General features: G+C 55.6%; 3 protein-coding genes across 5 annotated transcripts in view; all 3 read left to right on the forward strand.

The window, feature by feature from the left end:
- The window catches only part of Ntn5 (netrin 5), an 8424-nt gene extending 4289 nt beyond the window's left edge, over positions 1-4135 (forward strand). Inside the window, exons 2-6 of the mRNA XM_051174235.1 lie at positions 817-1005; positions 1189-1338; positions 1570-1623; positions 2045-2125; positions 3759-4135. Coding sequence (XP_051030192.1) covers positions 817-1005; positions 1189-1338; positions 1570-1623; positions 2045-2125; positions 3759-4135 — 851 coding nt within the window. The remainder of the gene's footprint in view (positions 1-816; positions 1006-1188; positions 1339-1569; positions 1624-2044; positions 2126-3758) is intronic.
- A 4560-nt stretch (positions 4136-8695) lies between these two features.
- Positions 8696-13151, forward strand: Ca11 (carbonic anhydrase 11). Of its 3 annotated transcripts, none has more exons than XM_051174414.1 (9): positions 8696-9019; positions 9106-9180; positions 9816-10027; positions 11054-11239; positions 11450-11545; positions 11685-11757; positions 12093-12247; positions 12334-12499; positions 13031-13151. In XM_051174414.1, exons 1-9 carry the CDS (start codon positions 8953-8955, stop codon positions 13054-13056), a joined length of 1056 nt encoding a protein of 351 aa, XP_051030371.1. In that variant the 5' UTR covers positions 8696-8952; the 3' UTR covers positions 13057-13151. The 3 variants fall into 3 exon arrangements, with proteins under 3 accessions (XP_051030371.1, XP_051030372.1, XP_051030373.1); XM_051174415.1 differs by having other exon boundaries at positions 12376-12499; XM_051174416.1 differs by having other exon boundaries at positions 9885-10027.
- A 757-nt stretch (positions 13152-13908) lies between these two features.
- Dbp (D-box binding PAR bZIP transcription factor) lies at positions 13909-18574 on the forward strand. Its single transcript, XM_051174418.1, has 4 exons — positions 13909-14274; positions 15033-15443; positions 16627-16838; positions 18094-18574. Exons 1-4 carry the CDS (start codon positions 14136-14138, stop codon positions 18307-18309), a joined length of 978 nt encoding a protein of 325 aa, XP_051030375.1. The 5' UTR covers positions 13909-14135; the 3' UTR covers positions 18310-18574.
- The last annotated feature ends 8 nt before the right edge of the window (positions 18575-18582 follow it).

Below are 18582 nucleotides of genomic sequence, written 5' to 3' on the forward strand. Positions count from 1 at the left end.
CTTGTACTTTACAAAGAGTCTTGATATAGTCACATCTTAGGTTTTGTTAGACACACAGGATTGAGTTAATTATCGCCAGGAAACTTCACCAAACTGTGCTAGGCTTAACTATGCCTAAAATAAACTACTCAGGGACAAACGCTCACAGTTTGAACCAACACCAGCGACCGAGTCATGCTGAACTGAACTGCCTCCATGCCTTCTGTGGATCGTGTACTCTGCTAGCTCTCAAGCTCCCCTGCAGTGGAGTTTGACAGTTACTGCTTTCAAGAGCATGGAAATGCTCCCAGGAAAACACATACGTTCAACAAATCTGTGGGCTTTTTGGAAGCTTGAGGACACAAGCTCCTTCCTGGCTGTAATTCCTGGCAAGTGACCTCACCTCTGTGCCTCATGCGATGGCGATGTCCAAAGGACACACAGACACACTCGGGACACAGTGCCCAGTGCATGGAAGTACTAGGCTTAGCGCATGCTCTGTCCTGGGTTCTAGGTTAGGCATGTTTACCTTAATCTCCTTGGATGTAAACACAGCCGATGTCACCCTGCAGTCAGTGGGGTTGAGCTACAGGTAGAGCAGTCCCTTCAAAGTGGGGTTCCCCAGCCCAGGCCATTCTTTCAGCACTATGACCTCTCAAGAGGGTCACTGGTGCAATGCCACATTTCAGTAAGAGAATTAAGAGATCCTGGGAACAGGTCAAAGGCAGTCTCTAAAACCACAAAGCTACATTCTTTCCTGCGAACGGGAAGGGGATGGGAGACAGACCTGGCCCTACTGTGCCTGTATGACAATTTGTGACATCATCTCGTCCCCAGCCTGCTCCTGCAACCAGCATGCCCGACGCTGCCGATTCAACTCCGAGCTATTCAGGTTGTCAGGTGGCCGTAGTGGGGGTGTGTGTGAGCGGTGCCGCCACCACACAGCTGGGCGGTACTGTCAGTACTGCCAGCCAGGGTTCTGGAGGGACCCAAGCCAGCCCATCACTAGCCACAAGGCCTGCAGGGGTGAGTGTGGCCTGAAGCTGAGGCAAAGGGGAAAGGGACACAGAGCTAGGGCTCTATATTGGCAGGTGCAGAGGTGGGTGCGAGGGAGGAGGCTTCAGTCTAGACTCTCGGGTTTGGGGAATGGTCCAAAGGTTTTGCAGGGAGCCTACCGGCCCCAAAAATCTCATTCCTTTTGTCACGAAGCTTGCCAGTGCCACCCGATTGGAGCAACAGGAGGGTTGTGCAACCAGACCAGCGGCCAGTGCTCTTGCAAATTAGGGGTCACAGGCCTCACATGCAGTCACTGTGGTCCTGGGTACCAGCAGAGCCGTTCGCCTAGGATGCCCTGCCAACGTAAGTCCCACAGCGCTTGATGCTGCAAGTCCTGAACTGTGGACAACTGCAGTGTCAGAAAATATGGTCTGACCCACACTACAGCCTCTTCAACTCGGGAAGAAACAGGCTGAGGGTTTGGGACCCTTGTCCCTGTGAGGAAAGGATGACTGTGCCCTTGGGAGTTGGCATTCCTGGATTCCTAATGATGACTCCTAGACTTTAAATTGAATTTCTCCTCTGGTCTAACAGGAATTCCAGAGGCAACAACCACGCTGGCTACTACCCCTATTTCGTCTCGATCTGGTAAGAGGCTGGCGCAGACGCTTCAGGCAGGGATCTGCTCTGGGATGGGATCTGCTCTGGGATGGGATCTGCTCTGGGATGGGATCTGCTCTGGGATGGGATCTGCTCTGGGATGGGATCTGCTCTGGGATGGGCTCACTGAGCCCACAGGGTACCCAGCCCTCCTGTTTTGTTGTTTGTTTTGTTTTGAGAAGGGATTCTCTGGGCAGCCCTAGTGGAGCTTGGTCTGTAAACCAGGTTAGCCCTGAACTCATAGACTGGCCTGCCTTTGCTTCCTGGGTGCTGGGGTTGGAGGCCACCACGCCTGGTCTCTAGCCCCTCTCGAGGGTTCAGACAGTCCAGCTCTCTGAAGAGATGGGGTGGGGAGATGGGCTGTGGCCCAGGCCGTGGAACGCACTGCAGAGAGCCCCACCCTCTCCAGACCCACAGTGTCAAAACTATTGCAATGTTTCGGACACCAGCGTTCACATGACCCTTCAGAGGTACTGCCGGCAGGATTATGGTAAGTGAGGGGGGAAAGAGAGCCTGCCTTCTCCCTGCCCTTCCACGCCCTTACTTTAAATGGGAAAGGATGTCAGACCCTACAGGACCCTTCCCTGCCAGGCCGAGTGGGACAGAAGACAAAGGGGGGCGGCGGGGAGGGCCCTACCTTCTTGTGCCCTCCAGTCCCCCATCGTCTGCACAGCTCTATTCTGTGCTTCAGCCTGACCTCACGGAGTGCTGGAAGGAGAAGAGGGGTCTGGCTGAAGAGAAGGGCCCTTGTTCCTTCCTGGACTGCCTCCCGTCCAGTCTCAGACCTGAGGCTTTGTCCCCCTCCCCATCGGTGCATGTCCCCAATCCTACCAGCTCGGCTCTCACTCGGGAACCAGGCCTAGCTAAAAGATCCGAACCAATCCCAGTCGCTTCCTTCTGTAGCGGGCCATGGTCCCTTTGCCCTCAGGGCCATCGGCCACCTTCGCTGTCACAAGTGTTTGAAGTAGAGCTTCTCCCACCCTGTTCTCAGGGTATTGACCCCACAGATCTGGCTTGTTAGTCAGAGTCCAGCCCCCAGGTCCACCTGACACACACACATACACACACACACACACACACACAGCGCCATAGCACTGATTCATACTAGCATAAACTTAACCAACTCTCCGGCCTTAGCTCTTGATTCATCCTTTGGACCCCAATTCACCCCAGAGCCTTTCTGGCAAGGCCCATCTCTCCTGGAGCCTCCACTGCTGGAAGCTCCTCACTCAGCCAGACATGGGGTGCAGGCTCAAAACCTCCAGGTCCCAGGAGGCTGAGTTATTAGTTTAGGCTCCAGAATAAGTTCGGGACCAGCCTCAACATTTCAGTGAGACCTTGTTGCCAGAGCAGTAACAAGCCTGGAATCCTAAGGCTACTGTTGATACTGACAGGGTCCAGAATGTTCTACCCAGCATTACTGGAAGCGCTTAGGAAACTCTCGCTGCCTGAACTCTTGAGAGCATCATCCTGAACCTCTACCACAACCCTGAAACCCTACTTCACATCTTCTTCCTAATCCCAACTTTGAGGGCCCCTCTGCACCTCCCATGGCCCTGACAACCACGGCCCTGGACTTCCCGTCCTCCACGGCACATACCATTGCAGTCGCCATACCAACTTTGAGCCTGGCCTCTACTTCGTACACTCAGACCGGTGGCTCTTTCCTAACTTTCCTAACGCTGCTACCCTTTAACACAGCTGCTCATAAAATCATTCTGTTGCCCCTTCATAACTGTAATTTCGTTAAGAATCATAAAATAAACCGGGCCTTGGTGGCGCACGCCTCTGATCCCAGTTCTCGGGAGGCAGAGGCAGGCAGATCTCTGTGACTTCGAAGCCAGCCTGGTCTACAGACCGCGTTCCAGGGCAGGCTCCAAAGCTACAGAGAAACCCCGTCTCCAAAAGCAAAAAACGAAACAAACAAACAAACAAGAATCTGTAACCCAGGCAACCCCTGTGAAAGGGCCATTTAACCCTAATGGGGTCCAGCCTCCACTACTGGGAACTGCTAATCTAGCCCTGCCCGCCCCTTGCCACTGCCCCAGGGTAGGGTCTTCTCCATCAGGCCTGTCCTCACTGCACAGGGACAGCCTCCCTTGTCTGACCGTATCTTCCCGCAGTTCTGCACGCACAAGTTCAGGAGCCCTCCCGGGTTTCAGCGTCTGAGGCGGTGGGTCGTGAGTGGTGGCGGCTGGCTGTGCACGTGCTGGCTGTGTACAAGCAGCGCGCGTGGCCTGTGCGCCGCGGTGGCCAGGAGGCCTGGGTGCCCCGCGCGGACCTGTCCTGCGGCTGCCTGCGCCTGCGCCCCGGTGCCGACTACCTGCTGCTGGGCAGTGCTGCGGACGACAGCGACCCTGCACGCCTCATCCTGGACCGCCACGGCCTGGCGCTGCCCTGGCGGCCACACTGGGCCCGGCCGCTGCGGCGGTTACAACAGAAGGAGCGCGGTGGTGCCTGCCGCTCCCGCACCAAGCCTGGGGCGCAGCCGCTGAACTGAGCCTGACACCCCGCGCCCCGCACCCCGCGCCCCGCACTCAGCCTTCGCCCTCCGCGTGCGTGCGCGCTGCTGCGGAGCCAATCAGAAGCTGCGGCGCGTGTGACACCGGCCCGATCGCACGTGCTTCTGCCATGTGAGCGACTTTTAGCAAAAGGCAGAAAGGCGCAGGCAGGCCTTTGGGGCCCGGGCGTTATTCCGTCCGTTGGTCAGTGAGCCTAAAGGTCATTTGTCACAATAAAGCCTCGTGTCCTGTGGGACTATGTCTACAGAGCTATTTTGGGAGAGGCTTTAGGGAGCGAATGAAGAAGGCCTTGAGTACATTTGCCAAGCTCAAGTTCTAAGTAAGTTACCCGAGAAAGTGGCCAGCGCACTTGGAAAGGACGCCAGTGGAGTTACTGGGTGCTGCTTAGATTTGTGTTGCTTGGTGATTAACCAAAAAAGGCTAGGTATGACCGGGAAAGGCAAGAAATGTGACAAATTTATATACCCAGAATTTAGATACTTCAGTATTCGGATGGGCCTCAAGATAGTCTCTGCGGGGGTGGGGGTGGGGACCGCTGAATGTCACCTGGTCTTGAATTACCGTGTAGAGCCATGGTGGCCCGCGCCTCAGTACTTAGGAGGAGCAGGAGTCCAAGGATTATCTAACAAGTGCTGTTTAAAGGTAAAACCGATTTATCTACACGAAGGGTTTGGAAAAGGCCTGGCCCAGAACAGGCACGCTATGCCTTTACTGTTATTTGAATACCCAGAGGCCTCCTGGGCTCAATGGGCGGGCCTGGCTGGGATCTCAAAGTAGTGTGCTTTGAAGCCAGAGAGTTAAGGAAGTTCACAGGGTGAGAACCCTTGGAGCCCGGGCAGCCATGGCTGTGTCACCTCCCACCCAGGAGCCTGGATGTGGGAGATGAAAGCGCACAGCAGGGCGAGCCTTCTGTGTTCCTAGTGACTCAAACTTTGTTTCTAGCAGCCGGAACAAATTGGTGTGAAATTCACATCTGTGCCACTCACGGACCAGGCCCTTCCCACCCCTCCCCAGCCCTGCCAGTCTGTCTGTGCACCGTAACGGAGGTGGCACAGGTGGCCACCAGACCTCAGAGGCCCCGTCTACCGCGCGGCATAGCCAGCTGACTGCACTGAGGGGGCAGGGACTGTCCTGAATCTGGCTTTGTTCTATTAGGAATTGCCCTAGAAGAAAGGAGAGAAAGGCAGCTACAAATGAAGGGGAAAGTCTCTGTAAAGATGCAGAAACTGGCCTGGGGTTGTAGCTCAACTCAGAGTGCTTGCCTAGCATGCTCGAGACTCTCTCTGTAAACCAGGTGTGTAGAAAATGCCTATCAAAGAGTTACCAAGTGGGAAGATGAGAAATTCATTCGCAGCTACATAATGAATTAAAGGCCAGCCTGGGCTACGCGAGACCCTGTCTCAAAAACAACGGCAAAATTCCAGAGGTTAAAGGCATGACACAAAGAGATTCCAAGCCAGGTATGGTGCACACCTGTAATCTCAGCACTTGGAAGACTGAGGCAGGGTGAGCTGGGGCTGGAATTTGAGGCCACCCTGGACTATACAGTGAGGCTTTGTCTAAGAAACTATTTTTTTCACTATAAACTATATGGCTTAAGAAAACAAGCATTAGCCCGGTGGTGGTGGTACCCTCCTTTAACCCCAGCACTTGGGAGACAGAGGCAGATGACTCTCTGAGTTCAAGGCCAGCCTGGTCTACAGAGTGAGTTTCGGGTCAGTCAGGGCTACACAGAAAAATCCTGTCTCAAAAAAAAAAAAAAAAAAAAAAAAAAGAAAGAAAGAAAGAAAGAAACAGGTATTATTTGCAGATCTCTGTGAGTTGAGTTCAAGGCCAGCCTGGTCTACAAAGCAAGTTCCAGGACAGCCAGGGCTGTTACACAGTGAAAACCTGTCTTGAAAAATCAAAACCTAAAAAACAATAAAAACAGGCATTTGTTGTCCTGCATTCTAGAGTTAATTTTTTGTTTTGTTGTTTTGGTTTTTCTTTTTTTTAATATTTTGTTTATTTGTTTATCTTTTAAATTTATTTATTTATTATATATACAGTGTTCTGGCATGTAGATGGCTGTGAGCCACCATGTGGTTGCTGGGAATTGAACTCATGACCTCTGGAAGAGCAGCCAGTGCTCTTAACCTCCGAGCCATCTCTCCAGCCCATGTTTTGGTTTTTTAAGACGGGATTCTCGCGGTAGTCCTGGCTGTCCTGGAACTAGTTCTGTAGACCAGGCTGGACTGAAACTCAAAGATCTTCCTGCCTCTGCCTCCTGAGTGCTAGAATTAAAGGCATGTGCCACACCGCCATATTCTAGACTTTAAAATTGAAAGTCAGGGTATTGGTAGGGCCATACTAGAAGGTGTTAGAGAAGGTCATCTCTTCCTCTTCCAGACTCTGGGGCCACCTGTGACCCTGGGCTTGTGGCCATGTAATTCTTGTCTCTGCCTGTGTCTCCATGGGCTTCTGTCCCTACTCGCTCTGTCTTGGCTGTTAAGGGTACTTGTTCTTTGATGTAAGTCCACCGTAATAATGAAGTGTGACATCTCAGATAATACTTAGGCAGTGTAGGACTGCCCTCCCAGCCACGTGGAACACTGAGGCCCCCATGAGCTACATAGTGAGAAACCGTCTCAAAAGAGAAAAGTTACAAAAGGGCTGGAGATGTACCTTATCTATAGAATGCTAGTCTAGAATCCCCTATTCAGGGTCTGGGTGGCCAGCAGTAGATCACCTGCCTAAGATCCTGCAGTGAGGGGCCGCTGGTGTGGCTCAGCTGCAGAGTGCTTACCTAGCATACATAAAGCCGTGGGTTCGGTCCTCAATGATGGGGAAAACAAAGCAACAACTTAATCGCACAAACCAAGACCCCTTTGTCCACTAAGGGCCACTCCTAGGTTCCAGGGTATGTTGTTTTAGCAGCAGAATGAACACTAGTCAGTCCACTAAGGTAGGTGTCACCCTCTCCGGCTCCTCACTCCACCTGTGAAATGGGGGCTGATGCTGACCCCAGGCTGTGGGCAGCTGCAAGGCGGACAGAAGCCGAAACGCTGGTATGCTTTCTCGGCTTGCTCTCCACGCCCTGCCCTGTTCTGTTCTGCTCTGTGAGACATGGCCCAGGTGGTCTCCAACAAGGACTTTCCCAACTCACCAGGTCTACCTACCTGCCTCGCTCTGTCTTCAAGTCATTTGGTCTGTGACTGGGCCCTCTCCTCCGCTTCACTATCTGCCCTTTGGCTTTGCTTTCTGACTCCAGGCCTGTTTCTGTTTCTCTGCCCTTGTATACTTGGTGCCTTTATGAATCTTTGGATCTCCATCCTTTATTTTTGTGTGTTTCTATTCTGTCCCTTAGCGTCTGTCTGTCTCACCACGCGCATCCGTTAGACTGTGTGTCCTTCTTGTCTGCTCCCCCAGCTCCTTAATCCCATGGATGGGTCTCCCTGCTTCTGTCTCTAATGCATTTCTTTTCCTTCTTTTTCTTTTTTGTTTGTTTAGTTTTTGTTTTTCAAGACAGGGTTTCTCTGTTTAGCCCTGGCTGTCCTGGAACTCACTCTGCAGACCAGGCTGGCCTCAAACTCAGAGCGTTGAGACTAAAAGCATGCACCTGTCCCCGCCTCTTTCCACCTCTGTGAGCTGATCATCCTTGGTCTCTGTGGGCTGTTCGTTATATAGACGAGGGCTTACTATGTAACGTAGGATGGCTTTAACGCCTCGGCCTCCTGAACCACCATGCCTGGTCTATGTGTTTGTGTGTCTGTCTCCTTTCCTGTGGCCTGGCATCATGTTTGTCAGTGCCCGAGACCATGTCTCTCTGTCTCCCTCTCTCTTTCTGCATGGCATCTTGCTCGTTCTTTCTCTAAGCATGTCTTTCTCTGTCTCTGACTCTAATGTATCTCGGTACTTGCCTCTCCTTCCCCGCCCTGGTTCTGACATGAGGTCTCTCTGTGTCTATTTCTCTGTCTCTCCCTCCTACCTGCATCTTGCCCCCCCCCCCCCCCCCCCGCCTCCTCACTTCCCAGCACCCTGCCCCTCCTCCCCAGCCACCGCTGGGCTCCGATCTCCTCTTCACCCTCCAGTCCCCCAAGCCTCTGCTTCCCCCTCCCGGCCAACGGTCTTTCTGCACTCCAGGTCCCCAGTGCCCAGTCCATTCTGGCCTCGGCACCTAGAGGAGGGTCCTCGGGCTCTCTCGGCTGCACTGCACCTCCCTCCCCAGGGCTGGGCCCAGGGGTGCGGCTCTTTCTATTGCAGAGCCCCCCCCCCAGCCAAGCATCAGACCGGTGGGAGCTAGCGGGCGGGGAAGAGGGAAGCAGGACCAGAGGTGATGGGGGTGGGGGTAGGGAGGGAGCGAGGAGAGGAGGAGGAGATGGAAAGAGGGAGAGGCTGTACGGAGCGAGGGAGGAGGTGAGATTGAAGGGAAGGCAGTGTGGCGCGGGGCGGAGGAGGACGGAGGGAAGAAGAGAAGGCCCGGTGAGGGAGGAGGTGGAGGGAGGGGAGTGCACGCGGCGAGAGCGCGGCTGGGTCCGCTGGATGAGAGCGGAGAGGGGGTGTGCATCGGCACCGACAGGGACCCGGGGCCGGCGGGGCCGATCGCAGCTCTGGGAGATAGAGCGAGAAAAGGGCGCGGGCCCAGGCGGGCGGAGGGGTGCGCTCCAAACGGGCACTGGGGTGCGCGGTCCCAGCCCCTACATCTCGGGAGCTAGGGCTCCCGTGCTGGGGAGAGCCAGGCTGGAAGTCCCAGGAGGAGGGGAGGGAAGAGGTAGGGGGCCGGGCGCTGGGAAAGGGTCGCTCCGAGGCCTCTTGGATGGGGGGTGCGGCTCGTCTGAGCGCCCCTCAAGCGCTGGTACTCTGGGCCGCACTGGGAGCGGCAGGTAAGACCTGGGGGTCCGGGCAGCAGCCCCGAGGGAGGAGCGGGGTGGGGTGCCTAGGAAAGGGATGCAGGCTGCTCTCTTCCCAGCTCACATCGGACCTGCACCTGATCCCGAGGACTGGTGGAGCTACAAGGAGAATCTCCAGGGAAACTTCGTGCCAGGTGCAAACAGGGTGGAGACCCGGAGCCCGACCCCTTGTTCCCCCCCGACCCCCGTTTTCCCCACACTCCAGACCCTGGGTCCTCGGTCCTGTTACCTTACACAGGACCGATGCTCCCAGCCCCTGCTTTCTTCCCCCAAGAGTAGGACCCAGCCTCTGAACCTCAGCGGCTCACCATGGGACATTATACATGCGCATTTCAAGTAGTGAGTGGGAGTGAGTGCAAGGAAAGAGAAGCGTGGGGGTGGAGAGATGTACGCGTTTGCAGCCAGACACAGGTTCTATTCCTGCTGAAAGGCACAGGCTCGGTAGCTCAAGTCCCTGCCCCGCCCCCTCACCCTGGCCTTCAAAGCCCCGTTCTGCAACTCTTCTTCCTTAATACTCTCAAAATCCAGCTGTGGGACCTGGGAGGACTAAAAGAACTACAAATCCCATGGGGCTATGGGGCAGACAGGAGATGGATTAGTTAGTTTCATCTCTGAAGCCTATTGGGGGTTGTAGTTCTGTTTTTGCTTAGACTTAAGATGGGAACAGTACAGGGAAGGCTTGGAGGCGTTAGGAGCTTCTAGGAAAGGATGCTAAAATTCTTCTAGGAATTAGGATTCTGCCTCTTATGTGTGTCTCTCTTAGCTTCAGACGAGTTATCCATATCCCAAGACCAACATGGCAGGTCCTGCCTGGTCCAGTCTATTTGTGTCCCCACAGGACCTCCCTTCTGGGGCCTGGTGAACGCAGCCTGGAGTCTGTGCGCTGTGGGGAAGCGGCAGAGCCCCGTGGATGTGGAGCTGAAGCGGGTTCTTTATGACCCCTTTCTGCCCCCGCTCAGGCTCAGCACCGGGGGAGAAAAGGTAAGGAGCGATGCAGTAAGGGAGACCTGTGCGGAAGTGGGCGGTGAGCTGTGGGGAACAAAAGGCACCAGCTGGGGGGAGAGAAGGCTCGTTGCTCTGAAGATTACCTGTTCTTCCCTTTCCCACCGTTCCCTCCGCTCCCCAGGTTGGCCCCATTAATGAAAACAGAAAATGTAACCCATGCCAAGCGTTTGAAAGGGCTTCACAAACAGCCCTCTTTGCAATAACCTACACAATAGGTGATATTTTATCCCCTTAGTTAATAGTGTCACTATTTTGTGGACTGAACGGGAGGCACAGAGATAAAGGCACTTGCCTGGGGTCACACAGTCAAGGCAGGTGGTATGGTCCCAGTGTCCCATTTCTTTAGAAGAGCTGGCACCGTGAGCCAAAAGCCTCAGAGTCATCTCCCAGTCAGGCCCGCTGTCCCTCGGGTCTGCTTTCACTCTAGGCGTAGGGAGAACACCATTTCCTCCCTTTCCATGACTGTCCCCTCCCCATTGCCCACCCTTACCCAGTCCTCCTGCCTGCCTGGCCTTCAGCTCTATATCCTGAAATACATTGTCAAACTAAAGCCCCCCTGTGGAGCACACATCTCCGCTACACAGGAGGCAGAGGCAGGCGGAGCTCTGTGAGTTCGAGGTCAGCCAGAGCGGTTATATAGAGAAATTCTGTCTCAAAAGCAAACAAAAAACAAAAACTAAAATAAACACCAACCAAACCAAACCAACTAACCAAACAACCAACCAAAGATTCACTCTATAGCCCTTTCTGGACTTGAACTCACGGCAATCCTCCTGCCTCGGCTTCCTTAGGGCTGGGATTACAAGCCTGAAACAGCCCTCCTGGTCTGGTACTCGTTAACTGAATGCATTCATCTGTTGACTATCTGCAGAATACATGGTCTGAGCCTGGGGAACAGCTTATGCCTAGTCTATATTAAATACTTGTTGGACTTGGGTTGCACGGGTGGAGGATGGGCAGGAGCCATCTCTGTGTCCCCAGTAACTTCCACGTCTCCTGCAGCTCCGGGGAACCTTGTACAACACTGGCCGCCACGTCTCCTTCCTGCCCGCGCCCCGCCCTGTTGTCAATGTGTCTGGGGGTCCTCTTCTTTATAGCCACCGACTCAGCGAACTTCGGTTGTTGTTTGGAGCTCGAGATGGGGCTGGCTCCGAACACCAGATCAACCACCAGGGTTTCTCTGCTGAGGTGTGGCCTCTAACCTACGACCCTCATACTAGATCATCCTGTTTTCATAGCTTAATGCGTCACCCCATCCTCCTACCCGGGGCTACCTCTCCCCACCTAAGTACTGATCCCTAATGCAATTCTGGGTCAAAGGCCCGAGAGCTGCAAGCATTACCTCTTCCCCTTCTGCTAAGGACCCCTTCTCTGTGCGACCCCCCCCCCACTCCCCAGGTGCAGCTAATCCACTTCAACCAAGAACTCTACGGGAATCTCAGTGCTGCCTCAAGAGGCCCCAATGGCCTGGCCATCCTCAGCCTCTTTGTCAATGTGAGGGAGGCAAGATGGGCAACTGGCTTCCAGGGAGGGGGGAACAAGGAAGGCTGGGAGGCTAGGCTCCTTATTCTGGGGCGGCGGGCCCTTGGGGAGCCCTGGGCTGCTGTCTCCTCGCCTCATGCCCCCTGCATAGGTGGCCGGCAGTTCCAACCCATTCCTCAGTCGCCTCCTCAACCGGGATACCATCACCAGAATCTCCTACAAGAGTAAGTCCCCAAGGTTGGGGTGGAATCCCAGCTACTAGGGAAGCAGAGAAAGGAGGGTAACAAGGCTGGTCTGGGCGGCAGAGTGTGTCCAAGGCCAGTCTGTGCTACTTTGCACGATCCAGTGTCACAAGGCGAAAGGAGCGGCTGGTGACAGCTTGGTGGCAGAGCTCAGGGGCTGAGGGCTTGGCTGTGGTACCTGCCTGGCCTACCCGAAGCCGTAGGTTCACTCTCCATAGTGCAACAAAAAGAACTAACTCCCCATGCACTGCTGTCCACATGCAGGGAGGGCGGGTTCCCGGGGGACGCCCTTTCACACCCGCTCGATACCCTCACAGATGACGCCTACTTTCTTCAAGACCTGAGCCTGGAGCTCCTGTTCCCAGAGTCCTTCGGCTTCATCACCTATCAGGGCTCTCTCAGCACCCCTCCGTGCTCTGAGACTGTCACCTGGATCCTCATCGACAGGACTCTCAATGTCACCTCCCTCCAGGTGACCTCCACATGCATGCGGCCCCGCCCTAAGTACTGCCTCCCTGGTCCCAACCAACCTTCCCACTCCCTTTTCTCTTGAGGCAGATGCACTCCCTGAGACTCCTGAGCCAGAATCCCCCCTCCCAGATCTTCCAGAGCCTCAGTGGTAATGGCCGGCCCCTGCAGCCCTTGGCCCATAGAGCCTTAAGAGGCAACAGGGACCCCCGGCACCCGGAGAGGCGCTGTCGAGGCCCCAACTACCGCCTGCATGGTATGCTTAATGTGGACTGTCCTCCAGGCCTCCATACAATCTGCACTTACTCCTAGTGGAGTCCCTCACCCCTCACCCCTCAGGGCAGCTTAGTGTGAGACCTGACACCCTCTGTTTTCCTTCCAGTACAATTACATACTGGTTTGTGCCTACTGTCACTTCCCAAGACGGTATTTACTGTCCAAGGCATCTGTTTACAAGTGCCATGACCCTACTTATGGCCATAGTCTTGTCTAACCCCTTTCTCAAAATCGACATGGTACAATCCCTCTGTCTTCCTTACTGCCCCGGAAATCTTCGCAACAGAGTACATGGTACAGTCCAGATTCCCACTTCCTCTTCAAGTACTCCAACCTTTATGCAGACCAGCCCAATCTGCACATCCCATCTGACCTTCTTCCCTGCCTCTGTAGTCTGCGAAGCTGACTATTTTCCCCAACTTGGTATATCCCAGCCCTCATTAGCAGCCAGACTGTGGTAGAGCCTTATGCGCTCAACCTCCCTACCACAAGCCGGCACCTTCTTTTGCAGTGGATGGTGGTCCTCATGGTCGCTGAGACCCTCCTACGAGGATTACTCCCGCCTGTCCTGAGCTTCCTCACTTGGGAAGGGGAGTCACCCTAAAACAAAGCTATTAAAGGGACTGAATGTTTCCAGCTTCTCCGTGGTTTGATTCTCAGTCGCGATTGAGTATTAAAAATTAAATCCTTCCTGAAGCCCATTCCTTTCTGCCTTAACATTCTCTAACTGGTGTTCTGCGTTTCTCCTCAAGCAATGAGCCGGTGAACAGGCTGCTCCTTTAAGATGCATCCCTCCTGCAGAATCCGGCTGCACGCGCAGGGCCATGTGCTTCCCCCTTCCTCCTGCTTCATTGGCTCGAAATGGGTCACGGTCCCGCCCCCAGTGCCTCTTTTCATTGGCCAAATGTAGGTCAGTGTCCCGCCTTCTTCCAAAAGGAGAGGCAACTTCACAAGCTCAACCCCTCACGCGCCTCCAGGGTCTTGGCAGATCCCGTCACCTCATTGGCTGAGCGTCTCAAGGGTTCGAGAACTGATTGGCCCCTGCTTGAAGCCGGAGGGAGGCACGCGGCTGGGATGCATGGCCCAAGAGGAGGAGGGGGCCCGGAGGAGGGGCACGCGCTCTGGCTTCGGGTGTTTTGGTTTGGATTTTTTTTTCCGCGAAATAAGTTTGCTTTGGCCACGCCTCAAGGCTGTCGCCGCCTCCTCCCCCTCCTCCGCCCCTGAGCGCACACCTCTGGGTGCAGACTGCAAAGCTCCTTTCCTTGCGAGAAGTGCAAAATTTTCGAGAGCCAGAGGCTCGCCCACCTGGTACAGAAGGAGCGCGCGCCTGTGTCTCTTGGGGCCCCTCAGTTGCGAAGAGACAGCTGCTTGTCACCCACTTGCCCAGACTGTAGGATCCTCCCGGGACACTCTTTGAGTTGGAGATTTCTGCAGAGAGGACTGGCTGACCCCCGCAGAGCTCTTAGGATTTTCAGCGGTCTGATACTGGAGGCTTGCACGCTGCGCTCTCTCGACCCTGGGACACACTCGCTCGAACCACAGCAGTGTGCAGGTGACCGGCATATCCTCTCTCCGACTCTCCATAAGCTCATGAACCTGGGAGCAGGTGTCCGGCGATGGCGCGGCCTCTAAGCGACAGGACCCCGGGCCCCCTGCTGTTGGGAGGCCCGGCCGGGGCCCCCCCTGGCGGGGGAGCGCTGCTTGGGCTGCGGAGCCTTCTGCAGGGGACCAGCAAGCCCAAAGAGCCGGCCAGCTGTGAGTTCTAGTCCCACTGTCTTAAGGACTCTAATGGGGTGGTGGTCGGTGGCATCTACGTGATAGGTGCTCCATCTTTGGCAGTCCTCATTCGGTCATTCAGGTGTTTAGCCATCTAAGTCTCTCGCCGTCCATGGCCAAATCTGACATCTGGAAGGCCCAAGGGTGAAGTCCCCAGAGTCTTCCGCCATTAGGACTCACTCTGTGCCAGCCCCCTCTTTCTTCCCTTTAGTCTGGGAGTCTGGACCCCTGGGGAAGGGAGGGGGTGTGTCGGATGCTCACACGGTGCTGACACGGGCTTGGGCGGGGCCTCCCACGGTCACGTGGAAAGTAGAGACGAGGAATGTGCCTGAGCAGTGGCGCCCCTTCCTGCCCCTAACATTGTGGGGGAGGGGACGAGAGGGCCGGGGGTGGGGGGGTTACTGAGCTGTCACTCTCTCTCTCACCTGCCCAACCTTTAACCCACCCTGTCTGTACATCCCCCTTCCTAAACTTCCGCCCTTTTCCTCTGGGCTTTGGGTCTTTATCTCTATTCCTCTGGATACTTTCTCCTTTCCTCTCTCTGGGTCTCTGTTGTCCGGTCCCTCTCCCCTCTCCCCTTCCTGGGCTCCTGTCTCCCCACCTGTCCCACCTCTCCGGGTCTTTGCATCTCCCGCGTCCTCTGCATCTCCGCCATGCGGGTCTCATCTATGCGTCATCTCTGACTTGGGGTCCCTCCTGTGTGTCTCCACCCCACCCCGTCTCTCCCTGGCCCACAGGTCTCCTAAAGGAAAAGGAGCGGAAGGCGGCTCTGCCCTCAGCTCCCATCCCGGGACCGGGCCTGGAAACGGCTGGCCCAGCCGATGCCCCGACGGGGGCGGTTGGTGGCGGTGGGTCCCCGCGGGGGCGCTCAGGGCCGGCGGCTGGCCCGAGTCTTTTTGCGCCGCTGCTGTGGGAACGCACTTTGCCTTTCGGCGACGTGGAGTACGTGGACCTGGACGCCTTCCTGCTGGAGCACGGGCTCCCGCCGAGCCCGCCGCCCCCCGGGGGCCTGTCGCCGGCACCCTCTCCGGCTCGCACGCCCGCGCCTTCCCCGGGGCCCGGCTCCTGCGGCTCCTCTTCCCCCCGCTCCTCGCCGGGGCACGCCCCCGCCCGGGCTCCTCTGGGAGCCGCCGGTGGCCACCGCGCAGGTGCGGCGAAGGGGCGGGGCTGGCGGGCAGGGGAGGGGCTTCGCGACGCTTTGGGAAGTCTGCCCAATGAGATGCGGCTATCGGCTGGGCGGGGGGACCTGGGCCCCCCGCTGCGAGGCTCGTCCAGTGAGAGGCTGTACTTTTCTTACGGAAAAAAGTGGCCTCGTGTTCCTGGAGTCAGGGCTAGTCACTCAGAACACCTCAGTTACCTGGGGAGCGGACGGACTCCAAGTCTGTGTCCAGAATTTTGGGAAACGAGATAGGACTGGACTTCAAGGACATGTAACATGGGAGCAGTCCAGAGCTGGGCACTAGATTCCCGGATCCCCCCCCCCCCGCCCCGGTGGAGGATGTGGCACCCTGGCTCCCAGCGTCTTTTAGAGAATGCCGGGGTCCCGATTCTGTGTTGTCCAGAGGGAACTCCCCATATTCCAGCGACGGGGACCTAGTTTCAGAGTTGTGGGAGACCCGATGGCAAAGGGCGTGTCAGGCCGGTTCTCCCATAACCCCATAAACGCGGAGTGGGTGGGAAGGATCCTTGGAGTTGTTGGAGCTGAGACCAAAGGAACAGAGGGGAGGCGACCCCTATCAAGACAAGGAGTCTCGTTGTGGGACGCTTGGGTACACCTGTCCCTGATCCGACCTCCAGGCAAAACCAGTGCTGCACATTCCCGCGCCACGTGAGTCCTCCCTCCCTGCTGCGCGCACGCGCTCTCACGCGCGAGGAGGCGGGGCCCGGGAACGTGAGGGTGCGTGGTGGGGGGAGGGGGGAAGCAGTCGGACACACGTGATGCAGCCCTGAACCCTTGTCCTCGGCTGGCCCCGGCTTGTCTGTTCTTAAAGACACAGGCATCATCCATTTTTAGACAAGCGCCTGGAACCTCAGAGCAGCTTCTGCTTTTCCATCACTCTTAGGAGTGTGTCTAACAGTTTAAAACTCTGAGCGTACAGAAGATTCAGTAAGTAGGACTCAGACAAGAGAGTGTTAACAAAATTAATACCGATTCTGAAGTTTTGAGGTTTTAGAAGCTATTAGCGGACTCACGGGACATTTAAGTCCAGCCGAATCGCTTTCATGGTGGCTAAGGGTTGTTGACTGACAGGCAGAAAAGACTGCCTGCCTGCCCTGTGGTGAATGAGATGGAGGGGGCCTGAGGTATTCAAGTGATGCGTATTTCCCCAGGCTTGACCTCTAGGGACACACCCAGTCCTGTGGACCCAGACACCGTGGAGGTGCTAATGACCTTTGAACCTGATCCAGCTGATCTTGCCCTGTCAAGCATTCCAGGACATGAGACTTTTGATCCTCGGAGACACCGCTTCTCAGAGGAGGAACTGAAGCCTCAGCCAATCATGAAAAAGGCAAGGAAAGTCCAAGTGCCCGAGGAACAGAAGGTGAGCATGACCAGATGTGGGCGTGGCCTTGATCAGGAACTGCCTCCGCCCACAGCTGTGGGCAGCCTCTCTTTGGGATGAGATCTCAGAGTCTCGAGGCCTATAGACATACCCCAGTTCATGAGACTCCTGGGGAAGGCTTTATCCTGAGTCACAAAGATGGGGCCATTGTGGATTCCAGTCATTTGGACCTAGAGCCCCCTGTGGAGCAGGGCTCAAGTTCCAAGAGGCTCTGCTGCCAATTACAGCGTTCTTTAATGCCCTATCAGCCCCCTTTTTCAGCAGCTGGCCTAGCTGGAGTTGACTTTCAACCCAAAACACCCATAGGACTGCCTCTGCCTGGGGTGCAGACATTGTCATCCTTTACCACCATGTCCTGGTTTGTGGGAGTTTCGGCAGCAAATGCATGCTTCTAGTATTCTGTATTTGCTGTTATTGGGGTCTCTGCTAGTGAAGAAGAGATAATTAGGCTTCTCTCATGTCTTACCATGGCCTTGTATTATCATAGCCATTTCAGCATCTAGTTCCATCAGTCTATACCAGTGGCTTTTCCTGCTACAGAGCTCAGCTGTTGCTAGGGAATGAATGTGTCCTGGCAAGCTGGAACCTTTAATTAAGAGGAAGCTGAGGGAAGTATCTTTCCCAGATGGATGGAGGTCCCATGGCCCTGGAAGGAGGAAGGGGGTAGGGCAGACAGCCCCCTGACCTCAGTCCAAGGGCAGAAGGAGACTGGATAGGATCATTGGGTCTACTTACAGCTTGTGTGTACTTGCCGAGATGAGGTTGTCTTGGCAACCAGGACACCAAACCCCATCACTAAGGAGGTGGGGGGGGGGGCTATCCAAGCTTTCCTTAGCAACCAGGATCTGGAAAGGTGATGTCTAGGGCAGTATGCTCTTCAATGGGATAAGCCCTCAGACCCTGAAGTCCTTGTTGCTAGGTAGCAGACATCCATAGCAACCAGCTTTCGCTTGGTCCTTAAGTGGGGAGGCCTGCTCTGCACAGTGGAGAATTTGAAGACCAGCTTTTTTTTTTTTTATACGGGTACCTGCGGTCTGTCTCGTGATTTAGCTTTCTGCTAGGGACCTGTTCTTAGCAACCAGCAGTCCTTTGGGTACCCTGTCCCAGCAAAGACGAGTAGCCCTTAGGCCTCCCTGCTGTGCAGCAGCAGCCACGTGATCAGGGATGTTTGGGGGAGTGTTTGCACACCTGGCGCTTGCCCCTTGGTTGGACCTCAGTGCTTTTCCACCCCCAGGATGAGAAGTATTGGAGCCGCAGGTACAAGAACAATGAGGCCGCCAAGAGGTCTCGAGATGCACGAAGACTCAAGGAGAATCAGATATCGGTGCGGGCAGCCTTCCTGGAGAAGGAGAATGCCCTGTTGCGGCAGGAGGTGGTGGCTGTACGGCAAGAGCTGTCCCACTACCGCGCTGTGCTCTCACGGTACCAGGCCCAGCACGGGACGCTGTGAGGCCACGCCAGCCTGCCTGGTCAGAGCCCTGTTCCTTCCGCAGACTTGCACCTGACACTCTTCCTCCCTCTTCCGTCTGGCCAGCGAGGTGCCCCAGGGACGTGATGATACAAATACATTTATATTTTTAAGAAAAAGCTGACCTTCCCCCACCTCCCTTGCGGGGGGTGGGGAGGGTCCTGTGTGTGCTGTTAGCACTTCGGGGAACCTACCCGCCCAACCGCCTCCGTCAACACAATCCTGAATAAATCTTGAGAACCCAGGAGCCAGCTG

Source organism: Phodopus roborovskii, unplaced genomic scaffold (assembly GCF_943737965.1).
Source record: "Phodopus roborovskii unplaced genomic scaffold, PHOROB, whole genome shotgun sequence".
Taxonomy (NCBI): Eukaryota; Metazoa; Chordata; class Mammalia; order Rodentia; family Cricetidae; genus Phodopus; species Phodopus roborovskii.

What these genes read in the sequence shown, in the direction of transcription:
- Dbp (XM_051174418.1), top strand. Translation starts at nt 14,136, where the DNA reads ATGGCGCGGCCTCTAAGCGACAGGACCCCGGGCCCCCTGCTGTTGGGA. An exon ending in GCCCAAAGAGCCGGCCAGCT is followed by an intron (nt 14,275 to 15,032) that starts GTGAGTTCTAGT and finishes CCTGGCCCACAG; the next exon opens with GTCTCCTAAAGGAAAAGGAG. An exon ending in AAGTGCCCGAGGAACAGAAG is followed by an intron (nt 16,839 to 18,093) that starts GTGAGCATGACC and finishes TTCCACCCCCAG; the next exon opens with GATGAGAAGTATTGGAGCCG.
- Ca11 (XM_051174414.1), top strand. Translation starts at nt 8,953, where the DNA reads ATGGGGGGTGCGGCTCGTCTGAGCGCCCCTCAAGCGCTGGTACTCTGG. An exon ending in TCAGCACCGGGGGAGAAAAG is followed by an intron (nt 10,028 to 11,053) that starts GTAAGGAGCGAT and finishes CGTCTCCTGCAG; the next exon opens with CTCCGGGGAACCTTGTACAA. An exon ending in CCCCAACTACCGCCTGCATG is followed by an intron (nt 12,500 to 13,030) that starts GTATGCTTAATG and finishes CTTCTTTTGCAG; the next exon opens with TGGATGGTGGTCCTCATGGT.